The sequence below is a fragment of the Berghia stephanieae genome, chromosome 8, assembly GCF_034508935.2.
Source record: "Berghia stephanieae isolate SIO BIC M18660-M18661 chromosome 8, UCSD_Bste_1.3, whole genome shotgun sequence".
Classification (NCBI taxonomy): Eukaryota; Metazoa; Mollusca; class Gastropoda; order Nudibranchia; family Aeolidiidae; genus Berghia; species Berghia stephanieae.
The window spans coordinates 34,032,245-34,050,570 of NC_088367.1; the positions used below are offsets into that span (position 1 = coordinate 34,032,245).

General features: G+C 39.0%; 1 protein-coding gene and 2 long non-coding RNA genes across 3 annotated transcripts in view; 1 reads left to right on the top strand and 2 right to left on the bottom strand.

Moving 5' to 3' along the window:
• The window catches only part of LOC144978555 (uncharacterized), a 69,289-nt gene that overhangs the window by 10,004 nt on the left and 40,959 nt on the right, over nucleotides 1-18,326 (bottom strand). The gene's annotated exons all lie outside the window — the stretch shown is intronic.
• LOC144978983 (uncharacterized) lies at nucleotides 8,334-9,779 on the bottom strand. The gene has a single exon (XM_078925601.1). It carries the CDS (start codon nucleotides 9,777-9,779, stop codon nucleotides 8,334-8,336), a length of 1,446 nt encoding a protein of 481 aa, XP_078781727.1.
• LOC144978556 (uncharacterized) lies at nucleotides 10,026-17,075 on the top strand. The gene is made up of 2 exons (XR_013646533.1): nucleotides 10,026-10,151; nucleotides 15,627-17,075. It is a non-coding gene; the product is annotated as an uncharacterized LOC144978556 (long non-coding RNA).

An 18,326-nucleotide genomic window follows, 5' to 3' on the forward strand; every position in this document is an offset into this window, starting at 1 on the left:
ATGATGATGATGATGATATTAATTTGATAATAATTTGTGTGTTGGTACGTTATATTCGGCTGGTGATGTTGCGAGTTTAAAAAAATAAATAAACGCACAGCATCATCTGCAGGTTTGATAACCCAATTCCTTATGGGCTCATTGTGTTGTAACGGAAATCTAAATAGGATTCCACAGTCTGACGTCACGTCCGCCTAGTGCTGAGGAGGTTTACATTCATGTTCCGTTTGGTCTGGTAGCTCACCAGTGTGGTGCTGTCCTTGAATGCTAACATGGATTGGTGAAGGGAGAGATGCTTTTTGTCCTTAAATATCTGAGGCAAAAACGTCTTGTTCCTCCTTACTGTCCCCACAAGAGTTAGCTTTTGGCGCAGCAGTTTTTGGGACAGCTCGAAGTCTGTGAAGTAATTCTCACAAGTGACGTTCCTTCCAGACTGAAAATAGCGCTGGACCAGGTTTAGAACAGTAGATGCTCCAACACTGCTGGCTGTTTTGGGCTGTGTTCCCTTTCCAAGATATGGTATGCCGTAGCACGGAAAGGCGTTGGCGGCATCACACACCCAAAATATTTTGATGCCATACTTGTCAGGCTTCGATGGGATATACTGCAGAAAGGCACAACGACCACGGAAATTGACAAGTTGCTCGTCTACTGTGAGGGCTTCTCCCGGCGCATAGTGCATCTGAAGGGCAATCTGGAACTTGTTCCAAATGTCCCTGATTGGAGCAAACAGATCCCTGGCTCTTCGTTGGCTTCTCGTCAAACCGCATGTAAGTCAAAAGAGACGAAAAACGGTTCCGAGAGAAACAAGCCCGTAAAATTTGCAGTCCATCCAAAACATCGAACATCATCTTTATATCTGTCATGTTTTCCTTCCTGGAGCCTGCATACAGCAAGCACCCAATAAGGGCAGAGATCTCATCCCTTGTGCAGACTGTCCATTTCATGCCTTTCACCCTCCTCCTTTCAATATTTGTGTATTTTACGCACTCGTCGATCATGAACGCCGTGAAAAACAGCAGAAAGGCGCTCTCTGGTGTCTCCACATGTCCTGTTGCGGGAGTGCGGTCATGAGGTAACCTCAAAATATTGCGGGCTGGCGTTTTGGTAGCTGCAGGTTTGGTCTTACTCCAATCTACCATCCATGACTTGTAGCAGCCAGCATCTGAAGCGATGTCGTTGGCAACCACGGGCAACAGCTCGGTGTTGGTTGCAACCACAGGCAATAGCTCGGTATAGCTGGCAGTCTGCAAGTCATTATCATCCTCATCATCATCATCATCCCCACCAACTGCTTCGTCCATTTCACCATCCTCAACGTCAAACTGATTCTGAAATAAATCTTCTTCAGATGAAGATTCCTCTTCAGAGCTGTTCTCCGGCTCAACAGACAGGAGTTGTTCCCATATATTTCTGTCCGCCATTTCACTGTTAAAACGAGAAACGTAATTTACTTTAGTTATTGAGTCCATTGAATGATAAATAACTATGATACAGAGTCTATCCCGGTTTAGTAACGTTAAATGGACTGATAGCATTTGGTATCACAAGCATGACGATGGCTTGTACCGTATGAAGGGACCCCACCACCCATTACTGTTGATAGAAGCCAACATGGAGAGATTGTGTGGAAATAACTAGAAATAATCTGACTCACACTGAAACCCAGGATTATTGGATCTGTTCACTATCAGCAAAAATCATAGAGGCTAGCTAATCTATTATCATCTTTATTTCTTTTTACAACACACTCTGTGTCCGTGTCTCCTGAAAAGAACCAACGTGTAAAACCTGCTATGTCCTTACCAACTTCAGCTATGCACATGAACTGGCTGCTAAGTAATAGGACTAGTTTGGGTTACGTCATAACCATATTGTACTAGTTTATACAGCTAATGATGAATTTATACTAATTACTCACCTCAATAGGCAAAATACAAAACTGGCAATTGTAGTTGTAGAAATATATCGATATTTTGTAAAAGCAGAAGAAATAATATTTGTAAACTGTCGCGGGCAAAACGAGTAGAAAAGGTCATGAGTACACATGACATAGACTACACACGGCTAGGTCAGGTCATGACTCGGCGCATTCTTTTAGGACACAACAAGATTATTTTGTGGAATCATGCCAAAATCGACTTTCAAAAATAACCCATTACAACCAATTGATACCAAAGTCAGAAAGTGCACTATAATTTAGTATTGCGTTGATCACTCTGTTGTATTGTAAATACAGAAACATCTGTGTAAATAGTAATCTATTAAGACATTCTCCTTGCCACTATTCCAATAGACTTATACAAAATATCTATAAATTTTGCTTTTGGCAAAAAGAATGCCAAATTGGCAACCATAGTTGATACGTTAGTAAGTGACACGTCGGGCACGCGGGTGGCGAACGTATTCCTCTCTTTGCTTGTCGGCGGGTCTGAAAGACCACGCGAGTGGCGAATGGGGCATGAGGAATAAAACTCTCTTTGTGCGTTACCGGGTCTAACAGACCCCGCGAGTGGCCGCGCTAAAGAATTTTATAGGGTTGTGAAAAAAATTCATATAAAATACAATTTCCATGAAAATTAAAAAAAACAACTCAATCCACATAACAAAAAATGGTTGAAGGAAGCATATCTAGAGTTTCAAGTTTTTATTTACTCATTCAAAGACACAATGACAGAATATGTACTTGGGGTGGGTCTAATAGACCCACGAGTGGCGGTAAAGGTTAAAACTACGTTAAAATCAACTCTCGCTTAAAATAACCTCTGAGGCTAGTCCCGATTTTTCTGCTCCATATCATTGGTAATTCAAAACGGTTAAGATAAACTCCGTCCCTGAGCTTGTCCAGATAAGATAAACTAATCAATCTGGATGTGTACGACAAAGGCTAAGATAGACAGGGAGTCTCTCAACCCCCTCCACCCCCTCCCCCCAATCTCCATCATTTAGTGTCCTCATTGCGCAATCACGAAACAACACCGGCTGTCATATTAGTCGAGTGTGTAGTGGGTGAAAGATTTGCTGAACCTTACGAGTATGTCACCATAATATGACGCAAACACTCACATGCGCACGTGAGCACGTTAGTTTTTACTTTTGTTATAGCACTAGCACACTAGAGAGAATGGGTATCGAGGCCATAGCTAAGCAATCATAGTAGAGTCTAGGCCAAAGTCTTTGTCCATTATCCCTGCCACCTCCTCCCCATGGTCTCATCCACTAAGTCGGTAGGTAGGTCATGTGTATCTAAACTAAAACCCTATTTAATTTAAGTATGAGCAGTTTGAGAAAGTGGCAAATAAATGGCCGGGGTTTTATCAACTACGTCACGTTGATCTATGGAAAAGTCTTAACTAACTCACTAACACTTTCTCACCATACACGAGTTTCATATCAGTAACACCGTTGTCGTTGTCGAATAAATTCAATAGCATGACACCAAGCAGAAGTTATAATTTGCTCTATACGCCAAGTGTCGTTGAAGCTACGGCTTGTTCTCCCCCTTGTAATGCGATTTATGCACAGTATGTAAATATTGCGCTGTGTGAAAAATTACGTTTAAAATTATTTACTGGAGTTGGAGTTGAATATAGTTATCTGTCTTACTTAAGGACACAAAGAAGAGAGCCCAATTTAAAATATGTCAGGAGATTCAAAGGCCCTATCAGATGCAACAACGTTTTTTTGTCATTCTATTCCTCTCTCTCTCTCTTTTTCTCTGTCCTTCCATCTCTCTACCTCCCTCCCCCTCTCTCTCTCTCCTTCTCTCTCTCTATTTCTCCCACCTTCCCACTCCCTCTGTCTCCTCCTCTCCCTCTCTCCTTCCCCCTCTCACTCTTTCTTTTTTTCTCTGTCTCCCCCTCTTGTCTCTCTCTTTTTCTCTCTGTTTCTCCCTCTCTCTCTCTCTCTCTCTCTCTCTCTCTCTCTCTCTCTCTCTCTCTCTCTCTCTCTCTCTCTCTCTCTCTCCTCTCTCTTTCTCTCTCTCTCTCATTATTTCTATCCCTTTCCTTCCCTCTCTCTCTCCTTCTTTCTCTCTCCCCCTCTCTCGTTCTCTCTCTCTCTCTCTCTCTCTCTCTCTCTCTCTCTCTCTCTCTCTCTCTCTCTCTCTCTCTCTCTCCTTGTAACCATAAAACAAACCCTTCTAAACTCAGATACACAAACTTGAAACGGGACAGCTGTCGAAAGCAACTCTCAAATAATTACACTGCAGTCCATTTGAAACTACGTTAAAATCAACTTTCGCTTAAAATAAGCTCTGAAGCTATTCCCGATTTTTCTGCTCCATATCATTCGTAATTCAAAACGTTTAAGATAAACTCCGTCCCTGAGCTTGTCCAGATAAGATAAACTAATCAATCTGGATCTCTACGACAAAGGCTAAGAGATAGACAGGGATCTCTCAACCCCCTCCACCCCCTCCCCCCAATCTCCATCATTTAGTGTCCTCATTACGCAATCACGAAACAACACCGGCTGTCATATTAGTCGAGTGTGTAGTGGGTGAAAGATTCACTGAACCTTACGAGTATGTCACCATAATATGACGCAAACACTCACATGCGCACGTGAGCACGTTAGTTTTTACTTTTGTCATAGCACTAGCACACTAGAGAAAATGGGTATTGAGGCAATTGAGGCCATAGCTAAGCAATCATTGTAGAGTATAGGCAAAGGCATTTGTCCATTATCATTGCCACTCCCTCCCCATGGTCCAGGGCTGAGAATCTTCCGCCTAAAGTGTAATTACACTTTCAACTTTTGAAATTCCTCCAAGTGGTGTTAGAAATTATTGCGAGACGCATTTTGGATTGCATTCAGTAGACTTTAATGAAATTCAAATTTTTACGTTATCGTCGCATAGATGGGTCTTGAACTATTCGCTGAAAAATTTCCTCCATTTTCGTGACCCCTCATTCTCACTCCTGAACCTTCATGATATCATGACCATCCCCACTCTGTGAATAAGGCTTCTTAAGTTAGAAATATAAGACACTGGACGCAGAGTTGTCAAGCTAGCAGACTGACTTTAATATCGAAGGGTGGAACAGGAAGAGGGTGTAGTGAATCCAAACATACTGAGAGTAACAATGATAATGAAGTGATTAGATACATATGAAAGGAGTATGTTATGAGCAACATTAGTTATAGTTACATCCTTTCCCTTTTGGGTTTGAAATGAATGAAACGAAATTTAGGATTAAAACAAATCTAATTGAGTTCAAGTTGGGGACAATGATTTAAGTGGATAGTGTAGTGAATTATCTTTAACCAACATTTAGATATAGGATGGTTTACAACTTAAAATCTGTTATAAGTGGTAAAGTTGTCATTATAGGAGTAGCTGAGCTTGAGACAAATTAGGATTAAAATTAAAGTAAAATGTTATTTTGAAACTTGGAAACAAACCATAGAAATGAATATCAGGATTATGACCTAATATTATAATTCTTATTTAATAAAAGAAATAAAAAATAAGGTTACTGTTTTACACCTTAAGAAATTGAATGTACAACAAAAGGAAATCATATATATGAGATTTAAAGTAGATACTGATTGGTTAAAGTTAAAGAAATGTTGTTAGAATGGAATATGAATCATGAAGATGAGAAAAGGATGTATCATTTACATCTAGTTGTACATATATAATATAGTATAGCATCTGAAAATTGAAATGAGAAAAAAAAATTATGGGGAATAATGCATCGGGTTTTAATGATTCTACCACGAGAAGAGGTACGAATGGGGATTTTGGATGGTGAGATTCTCAGGTTGGTAGGTGTTCGGGTTTGAGCGGTCGAAGAAGTCAAGGCAATGGGAGGTGGGTTGTGGTTGGTGGTAGTGGTGTTTTGAGGAGTGTGTGTGGTAGAGTTTGAGCCTAAAGGGTAATCAATATCAGACATGGTCTCATTAACATCGTTCATATTCATATGTCTAATTCTGAGTTGGGTGCGGTTTCGAACAACAGTTCCATGGGGTGTTTTGACCAGGTATGATCGGGATACAGGATCAATCGTTTTAATAATAATACCGGGTGTCCATTTACGATCTCGAAGATTGATGGGTTGAATGAAGACTTTGGTGTCTGGTTTGAAAGTGGGGAGGGACTTAGTTTGTCGATCATAATAATGTTTTTGTTTTTCCGCATTAGATTGTTTTTGTTGGATGATTGTAGGGTAACTGGAGGTTCTTTGTTGGAGAGAACGTTGTGTTGATGGAACAACCGATCTGAGTTTTCTGCAGAGGAATTTTTGGGCAGGACTTAAACCAGTTGTTGAGTCAGGAGTGTTTCTTACTTCAAGAAGTCCTAAGAATGGATCAGATCTGGTTTCAAGGGATTTTCTCAATAAAGTTTTGGCTTGCTTTACTGCGTTTTCAGCTTTTCCGTTTGATTGAGGATGGTACGGAGAACTGAACTGGTGATTGAAATCATAAGCCATGGAGAATTCCTTAAACGTTTGTGAAGAGAAACAGGGTCCATTGTCAGAGATAACTGTATTTGGGATACCGTAGCGAGCAAACTGAGTTTTCAGAGTCTTTATTACTGTATCTGATGCTTCATTTTCCAGTTTCTCGATTTCAAAGAAATCAGTAAGATAGTCAACAAGTACTATGTACGTTTTGTTGGAGAAGTAAAAAATGTCCAATCCAATCTTTTCCCAAGCATAAGTTGCAATTTCGTGAGGAATTAATGGTTCTCTTGGGTTTCTTTGGGCATAGATTTGACATCCTTTGCAATTATTTATGAAGTCCTTTATTTCGGAGTTCATTGACGGCCAAAAAAGGGTTTCCCGAGCTCTTCTCAAACAAGCATCAGTGGCACGATGAGAGGAATGGAGTGCTTCTTTCATTTCTTTCCTGCAGGTAGTTGGTACAACTAGTTGATGGTCTTTGAAGATGATGCCATCAGAGATTGAGAGGGCATGTTTGAAGTTAAAGTATGTTTTTAGAGGTTGTGGAATGTCTGAATTATTTGGCCAACCATTTTGAATGAAGGTTTTTAAGAGAGCTAGGTTTGGATCTAGATCAGTTTCTTGTTGAAATTTTATTAGCCGTTCAGGTCTAACTGAAGCTTCATTTGCATAATTAATTTGTTCGAATTCTTCGTGACCAGAATTATCGGATAGGTGAGATCTAGAGAGTGTGTCAGCAAGGAACATTGTGGAGCCTTTCTTATATGCAATTTCAACGTTGTGTTCAAGGATCCTGAGCATCATGCCTTGAAGTCGGCGAGGCATTGAAGAAAGAGGTTTTTTGATGATTGATTCAAGGGTTTGTGGTCAGAGTGTATAAGTACCTTTTTACCAAAGATGTATTGGTGGAATTTCTTTAACGAAAAAATAATGGCAAGTGTTTCTTTCTCGATCTGGGAGTAACGCTTTTCTGTATCTGTGAGAGCGCGAGAGGCATAAGCGATTGGTCGGTCATTTTGGAGGAGTGCAGCATCAAGACCATGCTCAGACGAGTCACATTGGATTACGATGCTTTTCTGCGAGGAGAAATAACCGAGGACAGGTGCATTCGTAATCAAGCGTTTGATAGTTTCGAAAGCAGTTTTTTGAGCAGTACCCCACTGAAAATTAATGTTCTTTTGCAGTAATTGACGAATTGGTTGGATTACTGTTGAAAGATTGGGCAGAAATTTTGCCAGATAGTTAATGAAACCGACGAGTCGTTGTACTCCTTTTACACTATCAGGGGGTGACATTTCCAGAATGGCTTTCACTTTTTCAGGGTCAGGTTGTAGACCATCAGTGGAAATGATGTGGCCAAGAAATGAAATTTTGTTTTTGCAGAGATCAAGTTTTTCTTTATTTAGGGCAATATTCATTTGTCTACATCTGGTGAGCAATGCGATGAGATTTTTGTTATGGTCCAAAGCAGCTTCATTGTCAGTAGAACCAGATCCTGTGACAATAATGTCATCAATGGCATAGAAGACACCAGGCAAGTCGGATAGAGCGCTTGATAAATGTTTTTGAAAAATTTCGCTGGAGACACATAGGCCAAAGGGTAAGCGATTCCATTTATACTGGCCAAAAGGTGTAGCCATAGTTGTCAGTGAGCTGGAATCCTTATCAAGTTTACAGTGCCAGAATGCGCTTTTTACGTCAAGTTTCGAGAAAGACGTGCTTGTTGCAAATGTGGCAATATTTCATCGAGAACTGGTAGTTGATATGTTTCTTTGACGAGTGAGTTGTTTAGTGGTTTTGGATCTATGCATATCCGTAGATCACCGGAGCGTTTTGTAGCAACGACCATTCTGCTACACCAATCAGTGGGTGTATTTACAGGTTCAATGACATTGAGAGTTGTGAGACGCTGAAGTTCAATTTTTACTTTGTCTCTGAGAGCGATTGGAGTCTAGCGGGTTTTGAATTAACCGGGGTGACGTCATTTCTTAATGTAAGTTTGACAGTATTGGGCAAACAGCCAATGTTGGTTTCAAAAATGTCATCAAATTCACTAATGATTTTCTCAGCAGGGGATGTAAGCGAGAAAATGTGTTCAAAGTTCTCATAATCTATTTTTAATACTCCCATCCTTTCACTGGTTTGTTTCCCAAGGATGGGAGAAAGAGTAGTATTCACGACTAGCATCGTTGTCTTGAACGATTTGGAATCATTGGGGTTGGTGAGAGTTTTACAGATTTGTCCTAACACTTCAAGGGGTTGGTTTGTGTAAGATTTTACTGTTTTAAGGCAAGGAGAGATTTTGTCGCTGGGTTTTAGGAAACGTTGAGGGATAACGTCAACTGAGGATCCAGAATCTATTTGAAATGCAATTGTTTTTGTGTCCATTAAGAGGTTTATGAAAACGGCTTTTTTATCATTGCCAAGGGTAAGAAGATATTCTTCATTGTGATAATCATAGTTATTGTCAGCGTTTGTTTCTAGCAGATGAGTGCGATTTGCAGAGGGGCAACACACTCGAAAATGGTTAGGTTGACGACATTGCCCACATGTTTTCCCATAGGCTGGACATAATTCTTTGCGCAAAATGTGAGTTAAGGCACAGAATTTACATTTGCGAGGAGTTTGAGTAGAAGTTGGAGGACTGGTTGGAGGACGAAATGGCGTTGAGGACGGTGGTTTGCTGAAAGGAGGTCGTTGATTTTTATAATTAGGCAAGGTACGTTGTTTCAATTTGTGTGAGTTGTTAGACTTGAAGGACAGTTTGTGTAGGGAGTCAGGAAGATTTATGACCCTTGATTGAGTCTCACTAGATTCGCTAGCCTTGCAAATGTCAATACATCTATCGAGAGTAAGTTTCTTCTCTTGTAGTAATCTTTTGCGTGTTGATGCGTTTCTGATGCCTAAAACAATTCTATCACGGAGGATTGAATCATGCATGCAGTTGCAGAAGTTACAAGTTTTTGCAAGAATTTTCAAATCTGTGACGAACAAATCGATGCTTTCACCTTCTTTTTGTGATCGTTGGTTGAAAATATAGCGTTCATACGTTTCATTGACTGCTCCCACGAAATGAGTGTTAAGGGTATCAATAATATGTGCGAGAGTGTTATCATCAGTGAAAGTGAAGGTGTTTATCAGACGTAAGGCGTCATTTCCAATGCAGTGGAGAAACATTGATTTTTTAAATTGTTCTTCTTTGCTGTTGAGGTCTGTTATTATGGAGTAATTCTCCCAAGTTTGCTTGAATAGCTTCCAATTGTCCAGTGGAGAAGTTGAAAGATTGAGAGGGGGAGGAGGAGCAATGTTGGTAGCCGTAGCAACATTGTGAAGACCAGCAGAAGAGGTTGATGCAGGTGCAGAAGCCATTGTTTACAGTTGATTAGATCGAATTCGAGGAATCGATATATCGAGTTTGAAGAATCGATATGGGAGTATCAAAGATGGCGTCTTTTCGTTACGGTGAACTCAGAGATAAGTTTTTACTTACGGCACGGGCGAAATGGAGCTACAAACAAGCTAGACTTGTAGTTCATAATTGTAAAATCAAAGATTAGTTCACCACCGCTGCCACCATGTGAATAAGGCTTCTTAAGTTAGAAATATAAGACACTGGACGCAGAGTTGTCAAGCTAGCAGACTGACTTTAATATCGAAGGGTGGAACAGGAAGAGGGTGTAGTGAATCCAAACATACTGAGAGTAACAATGATAATGAAGTGATTAGATACATATGAAAGGAGTATGTTATGAGCAACATTAGTTATAGTTACACACTCCAAATCAACTATCACATTATCATCAGTAACACCATCTCCACAACCACATCATCACTGTCATCATTATAATCAGTACCACCTCTAGTGCAAGCACCACTATCACATCATCTTCTTGGTGGGATCTTTACTTGCATAGATCAGAATTGCTTTCTGTCTTTGTCTTGGCTTGACCCTTTTCCTGGCCGGCCAGATTCATTGGCAGGGAGGGAAGCAATTAAATGTATAGTCATGGTTTTTGGGAGATGATGTGTTTGTCCTCGTAAATCATCTCTCTTTTGTGTGACGTTAGATTTGTTGTTCTAAATTTTGTATTACGCTCACAAGGATTCTGTGCTTGTGTCTTGGTGAAACTTTTAGGTGACTTTAAACTAACTACATTGATAGTAGTTTGATCTTGGTGTCCGTTTCCCACAAACGGACTCCAAGATCAAACTATCAATGTACAGTAAAATTACTTTAAACCGAAAGAAGCTAAACCGAAAAATACCTTAAACCGCAAAGAATTTAATAAATTGTACTAGTTTCTTCATTATCTTTGTACTAATTCTTACGATGAACCGAAATACTTCTAAGCAGGACTTTCTTTAAACCGAAACAATTTGAGAGCACCTTCCCTTTTTCTCTCTATATTTTTCTTCAAAAATTCGGGAAGGAGGCCACACGTAATAATGCCCGGCGATATTAAACAGAGCGTAAGTATAAGATGAGGGTTATGGGTAGGGGGGCGGGGGGGGGGGGGGCAAACACTTCAATCACTGCACTTGGACTCGGCCAACACCACAGTCGCACAGACTGGAAAAGGAAGACAGCGGGTGACTGGCAGGCGAAAAATGAGGAAAGAGGGGGGTTGGGGTGTAGAATTACGCAAGCGAGATGTTCTCGCGAGTTTGGAACTGACTGGATTTTCAACACGACGATAAGGAGGGGGGGGGGGGGGGTAGACAACTGACCATTGAAATGACATTTCATTTCCACTTTGTTTAAATGTGTGTGTGAGGGGGGGGGGGGGGGGGGGGGGGGGGGGGGGGGGGGGGGGGGGTTTCTATGTAATTAGGCCTTTGAACCTAATGGCTTTTCAACAAAAGAGAGATGTGTAGTAGACAGCTTAGCATTGACACGCCTTTTCATTTCCATTTCACTTCACCTCTGAGTAGCTGCCCATCATTCATTATCAATTATCGCACAAGAACGTTCGATCGTATTTTAGCTTTGCTAAGATGTCTAAACTAAAAGAAAGCACTGTGCTTACACGTTTGAGTTTAAAATCAAAATACTATGTGAAGTCGATGAAAAAAAAGTTGATCAAGACGGAGATATGTAAAATACACGGCATCCCGAACTCAACTCTTTCAACAATTTTGAATTGAAAACGAAAACCCCCAAAAATATTTTTAAAACACACACAAAAAAAAAAAAAAATAACAATAAAAAAAAAAATTAATGGTTACGAAGATGGCATTTATTCAACAACTCCATTTAAGGGAAACCCATGATACGATTAAATGAGCAAATTCCTTAAATAGTTACTACCCTTGAAAAACATTGCAAAACGGGAACTTGCTTTAAACCAAAATGTCTTTAAACCGAAATGGTTTAGAAGGTCCCCAAAATTTCGGTTTAAAGTAATTCTACTGTAGTTAGTTTGAAGTCACCTATTTAAACTAGTCTCACCTTTTCTCCGTTACTTTTGATCTTACTTAAATCTATATTTTTTTTACAGCCCCATTTTTACCTTTTAAGTGGTGCTGAAATGACATACAAGTAAAAGTGAAGCAAGCGCCGTAAAACCCTTCGAACTAATAGCTCAAAACTCTCTCACTCTCTATCCATCTATCTTTCTTTACACAAACACTCATATACACACAAATCAATAAAGCACACTTATTTGTTTAGTCCCGATTAGTTTTCATGTCCATCCTCCACTACTTACCAATAACAGGTCATCACAAACACCTTGACTTCAATCTATCTCTCTCTCTCTCTCTCTCTCTCTCTCTCTCTCTCTCTCTCTCCTCTCTCTCTCTCTCTCTCTCTCTCCCCTCTCTCTCTCTCTCTCTCTCTCTCTCTCTAACTGTCATACACACACATGACACATATGCACATTCACATAGAAATCAATAAAGTTCACTCAGATCTTTAGCCTCATTAATTTTTCACTATCATCGTTCTGTACTCATCACTAGATTTACTTTGAGCTCTCTCTCTCTCTCTCTCTCTCTCTCTCTCTCTCTCTCTCTCTCTCTCTCTCTCTCTCTCTCTCTCTCTCTCTCTCTCTCTCTTACACATACACACACAAATCAGTAAAGAGCACCCAGTTCTTAAGCCTCAATATGTTTTCATTTTTCATCTCCCTATACTTAACAGTGATACACACACACACACACACACACATACACACACACACACACACACACACACACACACACACACACATATGATTCAATTAAATATTAATTTCCTGGCAATTGCCAACATGAAACATTCGTTAACTTAATATTTACGATTAACAAATAAAACACAACACACATAACAATAACGTTCACTCAATACTTTAACCTTTCTCTTTCTCTCCCCCTGTGTGTCTCTCTCTCTCTCTCTCTCTCTCTCTCTCTCTCTCTCTCTCTCTCTCTCTCTCTCTCTCTCTCACACACACACACACACACACACAAACACACTCTATCTGTCCTTCTGTCAGACAAACCTAAATCTATAAAGTGGATCATATCCTTTTCACATCAGCCATCAATCTCTCTTTTCATCTCCAAGTACACACCTTATCACCACCATCATCATCATCTGAATCATCATTACCATCATCATCATCATCATCATCATCGTCATCATCACATCACTGCCACTACTACTACTACTACTACTACTACTACTACTACTACTACTACTACTACAACCACCACAATCGCCACACCATCATTTCATGAAGGACCACCACTACTACTACTACAACCACCTCCACCACATCATCATCATTACCACCACCACGACGACGACATCAAAACACTATCACCATTAAAACAACAATCACTACCACATCCTTACCACCACTACTACAACCTCCTCCAACACATTAATATCACCACCACCACTTCTGCAACCACCACAACTACATACATCATCATTATCATTACTGCCACAAGTACAACATCCACCATCATATCATTATTACCACCACCCCTGCCATTCATTTTTATATTTTATACGTCATAATGAAATTGGTTTTGGAACTTTACTTGATTTGAAACAAGGGGTATTGGGATGATTATAGATCTCATTAGATTATATTTAGTTTGCAGAAATTCCTGTTTAAGTTTAAGCATTGAAATTCTTCGGAATTGTTTCTGAAATTTATGTGAGCGAAATTTTAAGTTGGCGTCTCTGGTCAACTTGAAACAATGGGAGGTGGGCATTAGTGAATCTGTGAATAAGGGAAATGTGGCGACTACCACTACTACTACAACCATCACCACATCATCCGTACCACAACTACTACAACCACCATCACATCATCATACCTACGACTACCATTACTACAACCACCATGTTATAATTACACTTTCAGTTTTTGAAATTCCTCCGAGTGGTGTCAGAAATTGCTGCGAGATACATTGTGGATTGCATCACAATATATTTTAATGAAATTAAAATTTATAGGTTATTTTTGCATGGATGCTTCTTGATCTTAGCGCTGAAAAGTGTCCTACTTTTTAGTGACCAGTCATTCTCACCCCTGATTTTAGTGAAATTCAAATTTATAGGTTATGGTCGCATGGATGGGTCATGATCTTCATGATGAAAAATTTCCTCCTTTTTTGTGACCAGTCATTCTCAGCCCTGATAATGATTAATCCAAATAAACGAAAAAATCAGCGTAAACATTTAACACAAACAAGAGCGAAGATACACATCCTTCAAAAGGGTAGGAATTGCTCTCTTCCTTTCATTTTACAACTAACTCAGACCTGGGCCCTCATATAATTGGGATTTTTAAATATATTTTTTTGGTACCATAAAATAAAATAAGGACCTCGTTATAAATAAGTATGGGAAAGTGACATGATTTGACTAGTCAATTATTGACGTGTCAGTGTCATGTCTGTGTTGTGTCCATATTTTTGCCCTTTTGTGTCTATTTTTGCGTGTTCAAAAAGTTCCGACAATTTTTTCACCAACCATTTACAGGCCTGCTCATTATAAATAAGTAGGGGAAAGTGACATGATTTGACTAGTCAATTGACGTATCATATCTGTGTTGTGTTTTTTAATTAATCCATATTTTTCTCCTGTTGTGTCTATTTTCGTGTGTTTAAAAAGTTCCGACAACTTTTTCACCAACCATTTACTTTTACAGGCCTGGTTTGATGTTAGCTTTTATATAAATTTTTGTATAGCGTGTACTTTTTTTTCCACATGTGCGGACAAAATACACTTTTTTGCTTTAAAAAATACACTTTTTAGGGACATAGAATACACTTTTCGTCCTGGGAAGGTTGGCAGGTCTGATAATAGTCGAGGTTGGTTCTAAGATGATGTATTCTTGTGTACCACCGAAATAATTTTCCTATATAGTAGTTTCCCAATTCAGTGGATGAAAAACTTTCCTGACTTCATATCAAAATTTTCACGCATACTCTTTGAAGCCTGCAGTAAGCAAATCTATTATCTGCGGCCTTAAATATCAGGGCGATCTGCAGATTTTGGCAAATTTCCCAAAATTGGTAATATTAGGCAAATTTTTGTAAAAAGAAACATCGAAAACATAACGAAAAAAGGGTATGAAATTGAGGAATGTTGCAGCTTTGCCTGAGCCTAGACTCTAAACACCAAGGGAAGCTGCTCTCTACCAACGACGGTTTTTCAAAATCTTGGTGACATCACTGCTCATACTTACATCTAAAGTCTAAAGTCATACCAAGTCACTTCCAACTTCCATCTTGGATCGTTTCCTTCGACTAAAGATTCAAAGGACTAGTTTTCCTTTACTACAATAAGTTCAATGATGCCTAATTTTTTTATTTTTTTTTTATTTTGGAGTAGTAAAGGAAAACTAGGCCTCTGATGATTCTGAGAGAAAGTGTACGTTTGAGATAGTCTGTAGGCGGTAGGTGTGAAAGTTTGATAAATCTGATACTGTGAATGACTATGACTGATTTGAATGTTCGCCAGTGTAAGTGTTCTATTCCACAGTACGTGTGAGTGTGATTGTCTGAAATTTGGGCGCATAAATCGCATTGCGGTGCGGAAAATAATAAATGCAGCCTCCTTTAAGTGTAATAAGGTGTCTTTTATATTTATTTTTCCACATAGCATGTTAAGTTCGGATATTATTTTTCCGACTTTTCTTTTGCTTCCTTCTTTTTTATATATATATAAATAGTTGAAGATTGTGATTATCTTATCTCTATCTTTTTTTTTTTTTCCAGCTCAGGTTTGTTGAGAACGAGAAGAAAGGAGCTGTGACTACACGGATGATGGAAGGAATCGACGTTGAATTTCACAACAGGAGAGGAGAGCTAACCTGTCCTCACAAGAAAGAGGAAAGGAAGAGTTCCGCTCTTACATCTGGTCATCTGCTGTCCATCGTTTTAAAAAACTATTAGGATCAGATTAGAAATTTCTTAATGAAAAGCATCTTGTTAGGGCAACTCATCGTAAACAGGCAACTGCGCTTAATGCACTCAGGATAGCTTATATATCCTCACTGTTTACCAAAGGTTTGGCTGTCCTTATAACAGTAACAGTCAACAGTGTTGAGCGGTTGAAGCCACTTTGCAATAATGCAACCTTCAATGTCTGGATTATAGTACAAGTTGCAATCACGGTGATGAATAAATGCTTTCTGAGACATTATGGTGTCCACAAGAGCAATGTGTGAAAACTTTACAAACTAAAATGAGGAAATTTCCACCGATTGTGTTGTGTTGTGAAGAAAATTCTGTAATTCTTTTTTAGGTTAAACACAGTGTGGAGTAAAGTTTAGTGCCAAGAAAAGACTAAGACAAGGCTTATCGGGCTGCAAAACAATTTTAGAAAATTCTTAGGGGTTTGGTACATATAAAAATAAGAAATGAATTAAAATGTGCATTTCGTATGCTTACCTTGTAAACTGAATATTCTGTGACTTGAATAGAGTGAAGAATTACCAAAGTCCGTCATAATCAACTTGTAATAATAGTAATAATGTGATGAGCGATGAAGTGTTCACTTTTAAACTTCCAGATAATTCATATTTATAGTATTTATAGTCAGGATGTCGATGTTGCCAGATTGAAAAAGCTAAGCTTTACATCGATATTCGCCATGATAGGAATAGCTGTTGTCAAGACCCAAACATTTGACAATATAGACCTTTAGAAAATAAAACCTGGATACTTCCCTTATAAAACTGCATCAAAAACACGTTTTTCATTGAAAACTTGCAATATTCATATTTTTGGATTCTAGAATAATGAAACAACCTAAAAAGTGGACTAGTCCAATTTGGCCGAAACATTTTTAAAAACTATGTGGTCTTGTGGTATGACACTCGCTTTCGAATCGTAAGGTCCTGGGTTTGAGCCTCACTCGGCGCATAGTTGAGTCCTTTGAAAAGGCTCTTTACTCGCATTCTCTCATCGTACTCAGGTGTAAAATGAGCGTTGTCCTGTCCAAAAAAAACAAGAGAAAAAAAAAATAAAATAAAAAAATAAAAAATAAAAAAGATAATATCGCCTTACAGTTACAGGCGTCATGTCTTGTCCTAAATGTTAATGTTGCTTTTGGACAGGGACCCGTTGTAAAGCGCTTTGAGCACGTATAGTGGATATTAAGCTGTATATAAGCTCAATTTTTTTTTACCGAACCATTTTTTATAACTAAAATTGACTACATATCACCCCCCCCCCCCCCCCCCCCCCCCTTGTCTACTTCGTTGATTATTTCAGCTTTCAATTCGAGTGAGAAACATTTCCTCTTTCCTTTGGTAGCCATTGTTTCCTCGGGATTTCTCTTGATACGAGTACTAAAATAGTAAAAATAATACGATTCGAACGAGTGCGAGTGATGCGTATGCTTGAGCAGCAACAATTGCAATGAATCAATGAATGAGGAATGGCACAATAGGGCTGATCTGGATTAAAATGTACACACCACCGCGTGCGTACAAGCCTCTTCTCTCTAATTGGCCAAGGGCTTTACACACGGCGTTAGCTTGTGCAACGCATCTCTTTTAACACTCTTCTTACCAGCCTTTTTCAGGATTTTCCCCAAAACTTCACATCCAACTAACACAAAAATATATTTCTTATCACTCAGACATAATAACAGCAGTAAAATTCTTGCGATAGTTTCTTTAGCAAAACATTCTCTACAACACACTGTTTATTTTCTTTAAACTTTATAATGTACAAAAGAAATTTGAATAATAAAACTGTTAGTTGTATCGTAACGAATGTGACGATTTTCCTATAGTTGGTAAGGAGAGGGTTAAATCAAGTTGCCCAACTTTTAAAATGGATTAGAAACGCCAAGCTGGTAACTGTAATACATTTTTTTCCCCCAAACTATTTTCTGTATATTGCAGTACTATCCATATAAAATATATATTTTTAGTAATTACGCAAATTCTATTTTTAGTAAGAGTACAAATAAGCTCTGGCGTTATTCGTAGTGGTAGTACAAATAAGTACAAATAAGCGTAGCCTTTAAAAAATCCCGTTTAGCCGAGTTCGAGGTAAGCTCACGGCATTTCCACCTCTGAGAAGGCTTCGCCTGAACAACCTATTTTTAGTATCAGATATATATGAAAACTGCCGAAAATCGCCAAAATGATGTCGTTATTCGGAGGTTTTATCAAAAGTGCGTCGTGATTTGGAGGTTTTTTTTTACTGATCTTAAATAGAAAAAAAATCGGGACCACGGGCCAATGTCGTTATCAGGAGGTTGTCACTATTTGGAGGTGTCGTAATCAGGAGGTTCCACTGTACCTCAATCCAGAGCAAAGACATAAGAGCAACATGGAAGTGGAAAACAGGTATAGGGGATAGAGGACAGGAAAAGGTAACCTTCGCCCACCATGGGAGGTTAGAAGGCCCTACCCGAACAATTGTTCATTTCAAGTCAGATTAGAAAACAAAATAACAGTG

What these genes read in the sequence shown, in the direction of transcription:
- LOC144978983 (XM_078925601.1), bottom strand. Translation starts at nt 9,779, where the DNA reads ATGGCTTCTGCACCTGCATCAACCTCTTCTGCTGGTCTTCACAATGTT.